Source organism: Panulirus ornatus, chromosome 32 (assembly GCF_036320965.1).
Source record: "Panulirus ornatus isolate Po-2019 chromosome 32, ASM3632096v1, whole genome shotgun sequence".
NCBI lineage: Eukaryota > Metazoa > Arthropoda > Malacostraca > Decapoda > Palinuridae > Panulirus > Panulirus ornatus.
In genome coordinates, this window is record NC_092255.1 from 20,113,202 (window position 1) to 20,125,620 (window position 12,419).

Consider the following 12,419-nt stretch of genomic DNA (forward strand, 5'->3'; position numbering starts at 1 on the left):
AATTCAGAGCACTCTTCTCTTTTTCTTTTTCATGGCCAGGTTCTTTAGTAATAATAATCACCAGTCTCTGGTAATTCACCTTCATTTTTAACCACATTAGTTTGAAGCTCCTTTCCTTGCACTCTTTCACACATTCCTGCAACTCTCGGCAGAAGTGCTACACCTTCCTTGGCTTTTGCCCTCGTACTAACCCTTGACATAACCCCTAAGACGTTCCCAAACCAATAGATAGATTTGAGCTCTCAAGGTGTGTTTGAATTGATTCTTTAACCCCCTAAACTGTGGCTACTGGGAAAACCTGGCTACCAAGGTATCTAGTGAAAAAGAGAGAGAATTTGTATAAGATTAAAGAGTGAAACTTGAATCCATTATATATCTTTGTTTTGCTGTAGTGGTGTTTGAAGTTTGAATGTTACTCTTTGTGCATGATGATAAGGGTGACAAAATCACTTGAGGTATTGAAATATTTTTATTGACTGCCTTTTCCTGCTTCAGCAAGGTAGCGCCAGGAGACAGAGTAAGAATGGCCCATCGATTCATACTTTCTTTTTTCTTTCAAACTATTCGCCATTTCCCGCATTAGCGAGGTAGCGTTAAGAACAGATGACTGGGCCTTTGAGGGACTACCCTCACCTGGCCCAATTCTCTGTTCCTTCTTTTGGAAAATTAAAAAAAAAAAAAAAATGCCCATATACACATATACATACATATTGATTACATACACATAGACATATACACATGTACATATTCATATTTGCTTGCCTTCGTCTATTCCTGTTGCTACCCTGCCCCACAGGAAACAGCATCCCTACTCCCTGCTTCAGTGAGGTAGTGCCAGGAAAATGGACTAAAAAGGCCACAGTAGGTCACACTCGGTCTACAGCTGTCATGTGGAACACTCCAAAACCACAGCTCCCCATTCACATCCAGGCTCCACAGACCTGTTCCACAGCTCACCCCAGATGCTTCACTTGCCCTGGCTCAGCACATCGACCCTGGCACACCACATCGCTCCAACTCCTCCATTCCCGACTTTCCTCTCACCCCCTGCATGTTTAAGCCTCAACTGCTCAAAACTCCCCTCACTCCACCCCCCACGTCCAATCTGGTTTCTCTCCTCTCCCCATTCCCTCCACCTATGACACACACATCCTCCCTCTCAATCTCTCCTCGCTTATTCTCTCCACATGTCCACCAACCTCTCCCCTCCCCTCAGCCGCACACTCCCTATCTCCACACGTCTCTCACCCCTTCACCACCCTCCGTATGCAAATATATTTATGAATGCTGCACTTAGTGCACCATTTAAAACGGTTGCATGGATATCTTGCCTTACTTGGTTGATATGTCAGTTAATCGTGTCAACAAATGATTGGTATCACAGTTTAAGGATTTGAAGTGGAAAGGGAAAGAGTAGTGAGTAAAGATAATTCTTGAGCTTGCTGTGTATAGAAAAGAAGCCATCATAATAGCCTTCTTGAGGCTTGTCTGCATACTGAAGCAACCAGTCATGAGCTGCAGATGGTTAGATTATCTGAACACAGAAAAATTTACTTGGCAAAAATACAAAATACTTTACAAGAGATTTGGGTATTCAAACTTCCAGCAGCTTTGTTCACCAAAGTTTGAGTCATTAAGGAATCTTTGTTCAATCTATTTAACAAATGATTAGTGAAATGGCAGTCAAGTTTGTAAACTATAAATCTTTTCTACACCATTTTCTGTGCTAGATACTTGCCTAAGGGATGAAATTCTTACATGGGTCATGATTGTTTTGCATTCAGAGCATTGAAATTGTAACCATTGATTGATAGGGTAGGAACATTGAAATTGTAACCATTGATTGATAGGGTAGTAAGTATTTTTTCTTAAATTTTCTGAAGCTGGCTTTTATCTAGCTAAACAACTGATTATATTCATATATTAAGAAAAGGTTTTGAAAATTGGATGTATGAATGGAAGAGCTTTGTATAACATGAATTCTTGTAATCCTAGAATGGCTATCATGATCTTCAGCTGAAAACAGTTGACATGTACTCTGTAAATGATACAGTAAATTGCATTCTTTACAATTTTTCTTCATTTCTCATAAGTGGGTTTTTGATTCATGCCTGAGTTAATAAGCCCATGCATGTTCAGAACAACAGAGGAGAAATAGCTGAAATAGAATTCTTTCTAAGGTTGCAATAGCTGTCGGTTCAAAGCATTCAAGTTACAACTGGTGAATGATCGATTATATTGTATTTTTCATATGTTTTCAAAATGCCCTTCAGTAGGTTCTTGCACAATGCAAATATTAAAGATTATCTACAATTAAAAGTAACAAGTAGGAGAAAGTTGCTGAAACATTTGAAATGCCTACCTATCTCCCATTCATCACATGTTCAAAACGTGCCTTACGCTTGGTCAGTGGTATAGTAAAATGTATATCTCGTATAGTTTTTCTCCAAATCTCTTTCCAGTTGGGTATTCCCAAATTCATGAATCAATAATGATTAGATATCCAGAGAAGTAAATGTGAAAATGGGTGAACTGATTAAAGTGCTATGTAGAGTGTTAATGCTTGCAATACCAGGGAAGCTAGCGTTGCTTTCAGTTGAAATTCAGCTTGTACTTGATGAATGATGCAGGAAATTGTATTTTCAGTGTTTTTTTCCATGCATTTCTTGTTGCATGAGCAACCATCCGTTCATAACATTCGACTTATAATTGAATTTTATATTTATTTATTATACTTTGTCGCTCTCCTCCCGCTCTGGTGAGGTAGCGCAAGGAAACAGACGAAAGAATGGCCCAACCCATCCACATAAATATCCACACACGCACATATACAGTACCTATACATTTCAATATATACATATATTAAACATACAGAGACGTATACATATATACACATGTATGTAATTCATACTTGCTGCCTTTATTCATTTCGTCGCCACTTTTGAAATGACACCCCTCCCTTCCCCCGCACGCGCACAAGGTAGCCCTAGGAAGAGACAACAAAAGCCACATTCATTTACACTGTCTTTAGCTGTCATGTATTATGCACCGAAACCACAGCTCCCTTTCCATATCCAGGCCCCACAAAATTTTCCATGGTTTACCCCAGACACTTCACATGCACCAGTTCAGTTCATTGACAGCATGTCGACCCCATTATACCACATCATTCCAATTCGCTCTATTCCTTGCACGCCTTTCACCCTCCTGCATGTTCAGGCCCCGACTGCTCGTAACCTTTTTCACTCCATCCTTCCACCTCCAATTTGGTTTCCCACTTCTCGTTCCCTCCACCTCTGACACATACATCCTCTTAGTCAATCTTTCCTTACTCCTCTCCCTGTGTCCAAACCATTTCAGTACACCTTCTGCTCTCTCAACCACACTCTTTTTATTACCGTCACATATCTCTTGCCCCTTTCATTACTTAATCAAACTACCTCGCACGACATAGTGTCCTCAAACATTTCATTTCCAACACATCCACCCTCCTCCACACAACCCTATCTATAGCCCATGCCTCGCAACCATATAACATTGATGGAATCGCTATTTCTTTGAGCATACCCATTTTTGCTCTGAGGTAACGTTCTCGCCTTCCACACATTCTTCAACGTTCCCAGAACCTTCGCCCCCTCCCTTACTCTGTGACTCTCTTCTGCTTCCATGGTTCCATCTGCTGCTAAATCTGCTCCAAGATATATAAAACACTTCTTCCATTTTTTCTCCATCCACACTTACCTCCCAGTAGATTTGTCCCTCAACCCTACTAAACCTAATTACTTTGCTCTTATTCACGTTTACTCTCAGCTTTCTTCTTTCACACACTTTACCAAACTGTCACCAACTTCTGCAGTTTATTCACCCGAATCTGCCACCAGCGCTGTATCATCAGCGAACAACAACTGACTTGCTTCCCGAGCCCTCTCATCCACAACAGACTGCATACTTGCCCCTCTCAACAAAACTCTTGCATTCACCTCCCTAACCACCCTGTCCATAAACGAATTGAACAATCGTGGAGACATCACACACTCCTACCGCAAACTGACAATCACTGGGAACCACTTGCTTTCCTCCCTTCCTACTCGTACACATGCCTTACATCCTGGGTAAAAATTTTTCTGCTTCCAGCAACTTAGCTCCCACACCATATACTCGTAATACCTTCCACAAAGCATCCCAATCATATACCTTCTCCAGATCCATAAATGCTACATACAAATCCATACGTTTTTCTAAGTATTTCTCACATACATTCTTCAAAGCAAACGCCTGATCCTCACATCCTCTACCGCTTCTGAAACCACACTGCTCTTCCCCAGTCTGGTGCTCTGTACATGCCTTCACCCTCTCAATCAATACCCTCCCATATAATTTCCCAGGAATACCCGACAAACTTGTACCTCTGTAATTTGAACACTCGCTTTTACCCCCTTTGCCTTTGTGCAATGGCACTATGCATGCATTCCGCTGATCCTCAGGCACTTCATGAACCATACATAAAATGAATATCCTTACCAACCAATGAACAGCACAGTCATCCCTTTTTTTTAATAACGTCCATTGCAATACCATCCAAACTCGCTGACTTTCATCTTCCACATAGCTTTCACTACCTTTTCTGTTTGCCCAACCATTCTCCCTGACCCTCTTACTTCGCACAACACCTCGACCAAAACTCCCTATATCTGCCACTCTTATCATCATACACATTCAACAACAAGCCTTCAAAGTACTCTCTCCTTCTCACTTCACCACTGCTTGTTACCTCCCCATATGCCCCCTTCACTGATGTTCCCATTTGTTTCTTGTCTTTAACACTAAGTTTACCTCCTTCCAAAACATCTTATTATCCCTAAAATTTAATGATACTCTCTCACCCCAACTCTCCTTTGCCTTCTTTTCACCTCTTGCACCTTTCTCTTGACCTCCTGCCTCTTTCTTTTATACATATCCTGGTCATTTGCACTATTTCCTTGCAAAAATCGTACAAATGCCTCTCCTCTCGTTCACTAACAATCTTGCGTCTTCATCCCACCACTCGCTACCCTTTATAATTGCCCACCTTTCTCATGCCACAATCATCTTTTGCGCAAGCCATCACTGCTTCCCTAGATACATCCCAATCCTTCCCCACTCCACTTACGGCATTTGCTCTCACCTTTTGCCATTCTGCACTCAATCTCTCCTGGTACTTCCTCATGCAAGTCTCCTTTCCAAGCCCACTTATTCTTGCCACTTTCTTCACTTTTCTGAAGACCTCTACATATCTTTCACCTCCACTAGATCATACATCCCTCCAGCTGCCCCTCTGAGGACATTAGCATCCAAAAGTCTCTGTTTCACACACCGACCAATTAACTCGTAATCCAGAATGCTCTCTGGCCATCTCTCCTAGTTATGTACGTATACTTATGTATATCTCTTTTTAAATCAGGTATTATCAGTCACCAGTCCTTTTTCAGCACACAAATCAACAAGCTTTTCACCATTTACAACAGAACACCCCATGTACACCAATTATACCCTCAACTGCCACATTACTCACCTTTTTGCATTCAAATCACCCATCACTATAACCTGGTCTGCTGCATCAAAGCTGCGAACACACTCACTCAGCTGCTCCCAAAATACTTGCCTTTCAAGATCTTTCTTCTCATGACCAGGTGCATAGGCACCAATAATTGTCCAACTCTCTCCATCCACTTTCAGTTTTACCCATATCAATCTAGTGTACTTTGCATTATCACATACTCCTACAACTCCTGCTTCAGGAGTAGTTCTACTCCTTTCTTTGCTCTTGTCCTCTCACCAACCCCTGACGTTACTCCCAAGATATTCCCATACAACTCTTCCCTTTTACCCTTGAGCTTCCTTTCACTCGAAGCCAAAACACAGGTTCCTTTCCTCAAACATACTACCAATCTCTCCTTTTTCTTATCTTGGTTACATCCACACACATTTAAACACCCTAATCTGAGCCTTGGAGGAGGATGAACACTCCCCACATGACTCCTGTTTCCTCTTTTAGAAAGTTGTATTTAACTTTCATATATATGGTATAAGTTTGTTGAGTATTCCTGGTAAATTATATGGGAGGATATTGATTGAGAGGGTGAAGGCATGTACAGAGCATCAGACTGGGGAAGAGCAGTGTGGTTTCAGAAGTGGTAGAGGATGTGTGGATCAGGTGTTTGCTTTGAAGAATGTATGTGAGAAATACTTAGAAAAGCAAATGGATTTGTATGTAGCATTTATGGATCTGGAGAAGGCATATGATAGAGTTGATAGAGATGCTCTGTGGAAGGTATTAAGAATATATGGTGTGGGAGGCAAGTTGTTAGAAGCAGTGAAAAGTTTTTATCGAGGATGTAAGGCATGTGTACGTGTAGGAAGAGAGGAAAGTGATTGGTTCTCAGTGAATGTAGGTTTGCAGGCAGGGGTGTGTGATGTCTCCATGGTTGTTTAATTTGTTTATGGATGGAGTTGTTAGGGAGGTGAATGCAAGAGTTTTGGAAAGAGGGGCAAGTATGAAGTCTGTTGGGGATGAGAGAGCTTGGGAAGTGAGTCAGTTGTTGTTCGCTGATGATACAGCGCTGGTGGCTGATTCATGTGAGAAACTGCAGAAGCTGGTGACTGAGTTTGGTAAAGTGTGTGAAAGAAGAAAGTTTAGAGTAAATGTGAATAAGAGCAAGGTTATTAGGTACAGTAGGGTTGAGGGTCAAGTCAATTGGGAGGTGAGTTTGAATGGAGAAAAACTGGAGGAAGTGGTGTTTTAGATATCTGGGAGTGGATCTGGCAGCGGATGGAACCATGGAAGCGGAAGTGGATCATAGGGTGGGGGAGGGGGCGAAAATTCTGGGAGCCTTGAAGAATGTGTGGAAGTCGAGAACATTATCTCGGAAAGCAAAAATGGGTATGTTTGAAGGAATAGTGGTTCCAACAATGTTGTATGGTTGCTAGGCGTGGGCTATGGATAGAGTTGTGCGCAGGAGGATGGATGTGCTGGAAATGAGATGTTTGAGGACAATGTGTGGTGTGAGGTGGTTTGATCGAGTAAGTAACGTAAGGGTAAGAGAGATGTGTGGAAATAAAAAGAGCGTGGTTGAGAGAGCAGAAGAGGGTGTTTTGAAATGGTTTGGGCACATGGAGAGAATGAGTGAGGAAAGATTGACCAAGAGAATATATGTGTCGGAGGTGGAGGGAACGAGGAGAAGAGGGAGACCAAATTGGAGGTGGATAGATGGAGTGAAAAAGATTTTGTGTGATCGGGGCCTGAACATGCAGGAGGGTGAAAGGAGGGCAAGGAATAGAGTGAATTGGAGCGATGTGGTATACCGGGGTTGACGTGCTGTCAGTGGATTGAATCAAGGCATGTGAAGCGTCTGGGGTAAACCATGGAAAGCTGTGTAGGTATGTATATTTGCGTGTGTGGACGTATGTATATACATGTGTATGGGGGTGGGTTGGGCCATTTCTTTCGTATGTTTCCTTGCGCTACCTCGCAAATGCGGGAGACAGCGAAAAAAAAAATATATATATTATTTATATTTATTATACTTTGTCACTGTCTCCCGCGTTAGCAAGGTAGCTCAAGGAAACAGACGAAAGAATGGCCCAACCCACCCACATACACGTGTATATACATACATGTCCACACGCACATTTGCATACCTATACATTTCATCGTATACAGACATATACATACACAGACATATACATAGATACACATTTACATAATTCATACTTGCTGCCTTTATTCATTCCTGTCGCCACCCTGCCAGACATGAAATGACACCCCCTCTCCCTCACACGCGTGCGAGGTAACGCTAGGAAACGACAACAAAGGCCACATTATTCACACTCCATCTCTAGCTGTCATGTATAATGCACCAAAGCCACAGCTCCCTTTCCACATCCATGCCTCACAAAACTTTCCATGGTTTACCCGAGATGCTTCACATTCCCTGGTTCAATCCATTGATAGCACGTCGACCCCGGTATACCACACATTCCAAGTCGCTCTAGTCCTTGCACACCTTTCACCCTCCTACATGTTCAGGCCCTGATTGCTCAAAATCTTTTTCACTCCATCCTTCCACCTCCAATTTGGTCTCCCACTTCTCGTTCCCTCCACCTCTGATACATACATCCTTTGTCAGTCTTTCCTCACTCATTCTCTCCATGTGACCAAACCATTTCAGTAGACCCTATTCTGCTCTCTCAACCACACATATCTCTTACCCTTTCATTACTTACTCGATCAAACCACCTCACACCACATGTTGTCATCAAACATCTCATTTCCAACACATCCACCCTCCTCCACACAACCCTATCTGTAGCCCATGCCTTGCAACCATATAAGATTGTTGGAACCACTATCCTTTCAAACGTACCCATTTTTACTTTCAGAGATAATGTTCTTGTCTTCCATACATTTTTCAATGCTCCCAGAACTTTCGCCCCCTCCCCACCCTGTGACTTGCTTCCACTTTCATAGTTCCATCTGCTGTCAAATCCACTCCCATATATCTAAAACAGCTTCTTCCTCCAGTTTTTCTCTATTCAAACTCGCATCCCAATTGACTTGTCCCTCAACCCTACTGTACCTAATAACCTTGCTCCTCTTCACATTTACTCTCAGCTTTCCTCTTTCACGTACTTTACCAAACTCGGTCACCAGCTTCTGTAGTTACTTGCCCGAATCAGCCACCAGCGCTGTATCATGAGCAAACAACAACTGATTCGCTTCCCAAGCCCTTTCATCCACAACAGACTGCATACTTCCCCCTCTCTCCAAAACTCATGCATTCACCTCCCTCACAACAACCCCATCCATAAACAAATTAAACAACGATGGATGTTTGCCATGTTAAGAAGGCTGAAATTAACCTGAGAAAATTCATTGTTATTACAGTTGGTTTGAGAGGCTTCAATCTGAATTAGCAGATATCTTTGCCTGTCAGGAAAGCAAAGAACTTCACACTGGAGATGGCTCAGTGTGTCTGTATGTTTTTTCAAAATCAGACTCACGGTCCTCCCATTTCTCTCAAGAATATTGCTGACAATTACACTGTTTACTTCAAATTTTGCTTCAGGTGTATATAAAATGAAATGGTCTTGAAGCACTCTTAATATAGAAAAATGTTCGAATGACCATGAGAAAGATTATTTACATCTTTTGGCATCTGTTTATCTCCAGTCACCGAGGATACTAAAAATGAGAACTTCTTGAGTATCTGGGAACAGGGAAAACATAGCTAGTATGATATCCCTAAAGGCCAAAAATAAAGAAGTGGACATCATAAGCTGTTGTCAGTTAACAGTCAGCAGTTTAATGGTGCCAATATTAGTTTGGAATTGAAAGAGCAAGTGAATCCTCATGTTTGTATTTTTGTTTTATAAAGCAAATTATCTTAGATTTGCTGATAAGATTGTACACGAGAAAATAAGTAGGCACTTTTGTGATAGTGTTTCCTTTATTAAACAAAATAGTGAATGCTGTACAAGTATTAAGGCAGCCATATCATGTGGTGCACTTTTCTATGAATTCTTTTCTATGGAGCACCATATTTTCTTTTATTATTTTTGTAAGATTTACTTTAAGATGCAAGATGTAACATCATTTGTACATTCTGTATGTGTGATCATTGGAACTTTACTTAGGTTCAACAGTAAAACCGACAACAACGGAACCACCGACGACAACGGAACCACCGACGACAACGGAACCACCAACAACAACGGAGCCACCAACAACAACGGAGCCACCAACAACAACGGAGCCACCGACAACAACAGAGCCACCGACGACAACAGAGCCACCGACGACAACAGAGCCACCGACGACAACAGAGCCACCGACGACAACAGAGCCACCGACAACAACAGAGCCACCAACGACAACAGAGCCACCGACAACATTAGCACCAACAACAGAGGTACCAACAACAGAGGCACCAACAGAGGCACCAACAACTGCAGAACCAACTCCCCAGCCTACAGAACCTCCCACTACAGGTAAAGATTAGTTCACAAGACAGTAGAAAAATTTTTGACTGGGCATATTGAATATCTGAGTGATAGAAATGTAATAAGATTTTCTTTGCTAGAAAACAAAATGGGCACATAGTGTTGCACTTTCTTTTGGTAATTACCTATTAGTGTTATATGGTGAGGAAATTTTGATCTTGTGGGGCCCCATCTCTTGAACATTCTGTACTCTCATACTGAGTCTTAAGATTTCTGCATATTTCTGTATGTTACCTACATTAACCGTGTCATTTAATTTATTCCATTCATCCATCACTTTTCATGTGTGAAATTCTTCACATCGTATAGAAGTTTCTATCATAATTTCACTTCCTCTTGAAAAAATTTCAGTTTCTGTTGGGAATATGTTTTAAATGCTTAAAGGTTATGATCAAATCACTCCTCACTTTATTTGAATGTGACCCTGAACATTGAATTTTTTCGCCCTGGCAACCCTCAGGGCGGAAATATAGTTTGTGTTTCTTCATTTAGTTTTATCCAATAAATTTGACTGAATTGTACTTTGATTTGATAATAAAAAGAATTCTATTGATTGAAGAAAATGAAAGGTACAATTTCATGCAAATGAAATTTATAGCAAAATTAGGAAAACTGAGAAAAACAAACTTTTGACTGGCAACTATGATGATTCATGAGTAAACCCTTGAGACAATCGATTCTTTGCCTTTAAGTTTAGTAAACAAAGATTGTGGTTACTGTGTTTTTCTATGATAACACAAATGACAGGAATGATTTTTTATCTTCAAATGGACTTGATTGCAAAAATTTAAAGGAAGAAAACATTTAGTATTTGTGGCAACCATGGCTGTCCTTCATTTTATGGGTGAGTTCTTGCAGATTCAACTTTATGTTGTTAGATAGAGCATGGTGCAGATCTTGCTGAGGATTCATATGGTTCCTTGCTTTAGTCCCTGATTGTCACAAGAGCTGAAATCCTTGTTCAAAGAGGTGTATGGTGGGAAAAGGGAGAAGAGCCTTTTCAGCTTCATAAGTTAGAATAGGCTTATCCTTGAGTTGAGTCCAAAATTCAGAGTATCGAGACTTTCAAATTGTTGCTTCCGCACCAAAGTTTTCTAGAGATCTGTAAGTTCTTGAAAACTAGGGATATCTCTCCAACTTCACGGACATTCACATAGAACACATTCCTAACGTAGCTATGTTGACATGGGTCAGCATTTTATGGCAAATATCTGTTCATTTCCTCCAGAAGCTTCTTCAAATGTTGAAAAACCACTTAAATGTCAGCAACGGCTATATCTGATGAATCATCTAGCACTGCACTTGTTTCTGGAAAAGCACCTGTTTTTTCCCCTGGCTAATTTTCCACTAAAGCGCAAGTTTCTTCTTGAATAAGGAAGTTTTTTCACTAATGTCCATCATAGTTTGATTCTGGCCTTGCAGGTCATTTCATTTCTTTCAGGTCTCTGAAGATATCAGCTTAGTGCTTAAGCTAGCTTTGCCACCCAAGCAGGATTTTTGAAGCAGTTAGCCAGCTTTATGCTTCTTCTCTTGGAGAAAAACTTTAATATTAATGAAGTTTTAGTTCAATAACCTGTTCAAGAATGCACCCTTGAGACAGCCAGTGACATCAGAGTGGAAAAGTAAGTCCTGGTGATGTGATTCTGTCGCTTCGCACATTTTATGGAAAATGCCAGAGTTCAAAGCTCTGGAGCTCTGGCCTTGATAGAATTCACAGTTTGGATAACTTCATTCAGAACATGTTGTTCAGGCTGGAGACGTTGAGAGGCCAAGCTTTCTCAATGTTAGAAACTGGGAATTATTACATTGGGGTTTTCTCTTTTACTCTTGAGTTACAAAGCCTACATGACTTCCCATCATAGATGAAGCTCAATCAGTACATGCAGCCAAACAATTCAACCAGTCAAGGTTGTGTTTCTTTAAAGAATTGTCCACCATAACTAAGATGTCTCCACCACTGGTAGTTGTTAAGGCATTACAGAATGGAAATTTCTCCAGAAGGTCTCCTCTATACTTTGCAAAAACCATGTGTTGAGGTTCGCCGGCAGTGTCCACAGATTCGCTGTAAATTCTCTCGCTTTTATCAGCACCACAATTAGTCGATCCAAAATATCTAATGGCGTGAGATCAATTCAACGTTTGATGCTGTTTTTAGAAAGTATCATCTGCTTCTGCCTCGCAAGTAGTTTTCACCATGGCTACTGCTGCTGGTTTTACCAGCTCCTCTCCAATGTTATGAGGCATTTTGCAGTATGCCATACCAATTCAAAGGATGCAAAGGAAGCTTTCTCCAAAGAAATGGCTGAGCCTGAAGAAGCATTAATCTTTGTTTTACCTGTTCTTCCGTATTCTTCTAATAACTTAGTGGCTTTTAAACAAAG

The 12,419-nt window shown here is 41.1% G+C and overlaps 1 protein-coding gene across 8 annotated transcripts in view; it reads left to right on the forward strand.

Moving 5' to 3' along the window:
- Positions 1–12,419, forward strand: part of LOC139759138 (uncharacterized) — a 90,325-nt gene that overhangs the window by 7,771 nt on the left and 70,135 nt on the right. For all 8 annotated transcript variants that reach the window (XM_071681135.1, XM_071681132.1, XM_071681131.1 and 5 more), the window contains one exon: positions 9,673–10,026. In XM_071681135.1, coding sequence (XP_071537236.1) covers positions 9,673–10,026 — 354 coding nt within the window. The remainder of the gene's footprint in view (positions 1–9,672; positions 10,027–12,419) is intronic.